Here is a 3,139-nt window from a genome sequence, read left to right as displayed (position 1 = left end):
CTCTATTTTATCAATACTTTTGTCAAAAGTTTGACGAAGATGAGGATGAAGCTGCCAAACACAATCCTTGGTATGATCTATTTTTTCACAATGATCACAATGATAGGTATCTCACTTAGGCTTGTGTCGATTATCTTTCTCCTTTTTATTAAAAAATTTCTTCTTGTCATCTTTTCCAACAAAGAGAGCACTTGCTTTACCTTTATTAGTATGAGAATTTGATTCATTAGTCATAACTTTTTTTCAAGTTTCTTCTCGCTGAATAATATATCTTACACTAGACAAGGAAGGAAGAGTTGCATTCATGAGAATATTACTTCTAAGATTCTCATTATCAGGTTTGAGACTACTAAGTAAGGATAAAATCTTATCTTCTTCAGCCCTCTTCAAGAGAGTCTTAGCATCAACAGTATGAGGACGATACATCTCTAACTCGTCCCACAATTTTTTTAAATGCCCCAGATGTTCTATAAAGGTTTTTTCGTTTTGATCTTCAGTAGCGATTTCACCATTTAATTCAAAAATGCTGGTTGCATTATTTTGATTGCCATACAGCTCCGCCACAGAGTCCCACAATTGTTTTGCAGAATCTAAGAAAGTGAAGATCTCTACTATTTGTGGCTGCATTGAGTTGAGAAGCCACGATTTCACAAGTTGATCATTGCAGATCCATTCTTCAAGCATTGGATTTGTGGTAGTCGAACGAGCGATTTTTTCGTTGATATACCCAAGTTTTTTCTTGCCGCCCAAGAACAAGGACATAGCTCTGGACCATAGAATGTACTTGGGACCATTCAATAACACAGATGACAATCTCCAACTAGGATTTCCATCTGAGTCCGCCATTGTTGAATAAAAAATAATCTCAACAAGAAAAAAATAAGCAAATCACCAAGAGTGAACGGATTCAAAAACCTGCTCTGATACCATGTAGCAAATTTAGATTACAAAGGAGATGTTCTTATTAATTGTAATATATATATATATATATATTACAATTAAGTTTCCTAAGAAATAAGAACCTAACCGTGTTTCCTAAGCGATAGGAAACCTTATAACCGTGTTCGTCAAACAAGGAAACCTCCTAACCAAATAGAAACAAATCTTCCTTGATTTTCTCTCAACTCTAACACTACCATATTATTATATGAGAATTTCTAGTTAGTACAAGAAAAGATATTCTTTACAATATGCATAACATCCAAAATATGACACAACAAAAGATCTTTCTAATGTGGTAAATTGAAAAAAAATGTTCTTCTTCTTCCAATTCTTTGGTAATTTGCAATCAGGATACTTCAAAGCAATCAAATAAAATTCAAGTAGGAAGAACGCGATAGATCCTTTCTTCTCAAGTTATTTCGAAGGTTATCAAACTGAGTAAAACAAGTTCATAAATAAAAATAAAATTAGTCTAAATCAAACGAATTACTTACTTGGTTAATCCAATTGGGAATCTTCACAAAAAACTCGAACTAAAGCGAGAAAGAGACAAGTAAGAGTCAAGACCGACTAAAACAAATGATTGAACTGAAAATATGATTTAATTCTAAAAAACCCTAAGTCTAAGTCTTTTAAACATAAATTAAACGATAAACTCGCCTAAAATCTGTCAAAACGTGGTTGAGATCAGAGCTAAAATATCCTAATCTCAATCAACAAAATCCTAAAAAACCTACATGTTGGTGCGAAAGCTTAACTGAGTCAATTTCGTCTCGATATTAAAAACCTAGAAAATGAAATCTATGGTTTAGGGATCAATCGCTACATTGTAAAATTGAATAAACATTATAGAACTAGGGTTTTGATTTAAATCGAACCAAAAAATAAAATCAAACTATACTATCAAACCTGATCAAAGTTTCGATATTAGATAAAAAATTAAAACTAAAGTCACTGAAGATTATACAGAGAAAGAGAGAGAGAGAGAGAGTTCAGTAAAAAATAAATAACAAATAAAAAACCAAAATCATTGAGTGAGACTGAGAGCACAAACCCTAGAATAGTTCAAGAGTGGGAAAAAAATAAACAAACCTGATGAACAGTGTTATAGATCCAACTTGAATAGATGGAGTTGAGAGAAAGTGCGAGTTTGTTTATTTAAGGAGAAATGAATATAGGGGAATTCGAGAATCAAACCAGATCGAAGAGAGAAAGAGAGAGAGAGAGAGAGAGAGAGAGAGAGAGAGAGAGAGAAAGTGAGCAATTCGAGAATCAAACCAGATCGAAGAGAGGAAAAGAGAACAATTCATTTTTCTTCTATTAGATTGGGAAGAAGTGGGTTTTTTTAAAGAGTGGCTATTGGCATCCCAACTTTTATATATTACACTCTTATTAAAAATAAAGAAAATTCTTATTTTAAAAAGCTCTATTGCGACAACTACATAAGTTACCGTCGGTGATTCCAAACTATAGCGAACTTTTAGCATTTTCGCCGCTAAATATTGTCATTATAGGTCAATTTTCTTATATTGTATGTGACTCTATTTTGCTTCCATAGTCAAGTTTGGATTGTTTGGTGGGTATGCTTGAAGATTGGATATGGCCTTAGTTAAGCATTAAGTTGACATTGGTGTTATCGAGTTAAATGTGGTTAAGTTTTATGTGACTAGGTTATTTAGTTTTATTTCATTTAGTGTTCTAAGACAAGTGTTTCATTGTCATTTGCTGAGAGTAACTGTATTTTAATATTCAGTCTGCTCTTGTATTGTCTTCTCTTATCTTCAAGAAGGGTTAATATGAAGGTGGACTTGCTGGTCTAAAGTCCTTGAGAGCGTTAGCACTCATTTGAGTAGACGTTTATGGGATTATGAATTTTGCAACAATAGTATTTGCTAATGAGATGGAACATGGCTTGGAATGCCCAAACTATCCTTGGCCTCATAAAAGTGTTCTTAATTCATACGACCATGCATTCTGAGTGAATATTTTTTTTTTTTCGTCTGAATTTGTTAAATCGATATCTAATTCAATCTTAAGAAATTGATATTTTGACACAAAACCAAACTAAGACTTTATATTGGATTCTTTAGTTTTGATGATTGTATAATCATAGGGTTGTTTAAGTATTGTGGATAACAAATTTTACCAAATTTAACTCGGGATTCATGAAACAAGATTGCAAATAATTTTATATTGA

General features: G+C 32.4%; 1 protein-coding gene across 1 annotated transcript; it reads right to left on the bottom strand.

Moving 5' to 3' along the window:
- Positions 1 to 243: 243 nt before the first annotated feature.
- On the bottom strand, positions 244 to 846 carry LOC147396597 (uncharacterized). The gene has a single exon (XM_086450148.1). The coding sequence runs from the start codon at positions 844 to 846 to the stop codon at positions 244 to 246; it is 603 nt and encodes a 200-aa protein (XP_086306274.1).
- Between the last annotated feature and the right edge of the window lie 2,293 nt (positions 847 to 3,139).

Source organism: Akebia trifoliata, chromosome 8, assembly GCF_017979445.1.
Source record: "Akebia trifoliata isolate Shusen 1 chromosome 8, ASM1797944v1, whole genome shotgun sequence".
NCBI classification, from domain to species: Eukaryota; Viridiplantae; Streptophyta; class Magnoliopsida; order Ranunculales; family Lardizabalaceae; genus Akebia; species Akebia trifoliata.
This window is presented reverse-complemented; position numbering and strand designations above follow the sequence as displayed.

Bases quoted from the DNA above. Each gene is read 5' to 3' on its own strand.
- LOC147396597 (XM_086450148.1), bottom strand. From the start codon at position 846: ATGGCGGACTCAGATGGAAATCCTAGTTGGAGATTGTCATCTGTGTTA.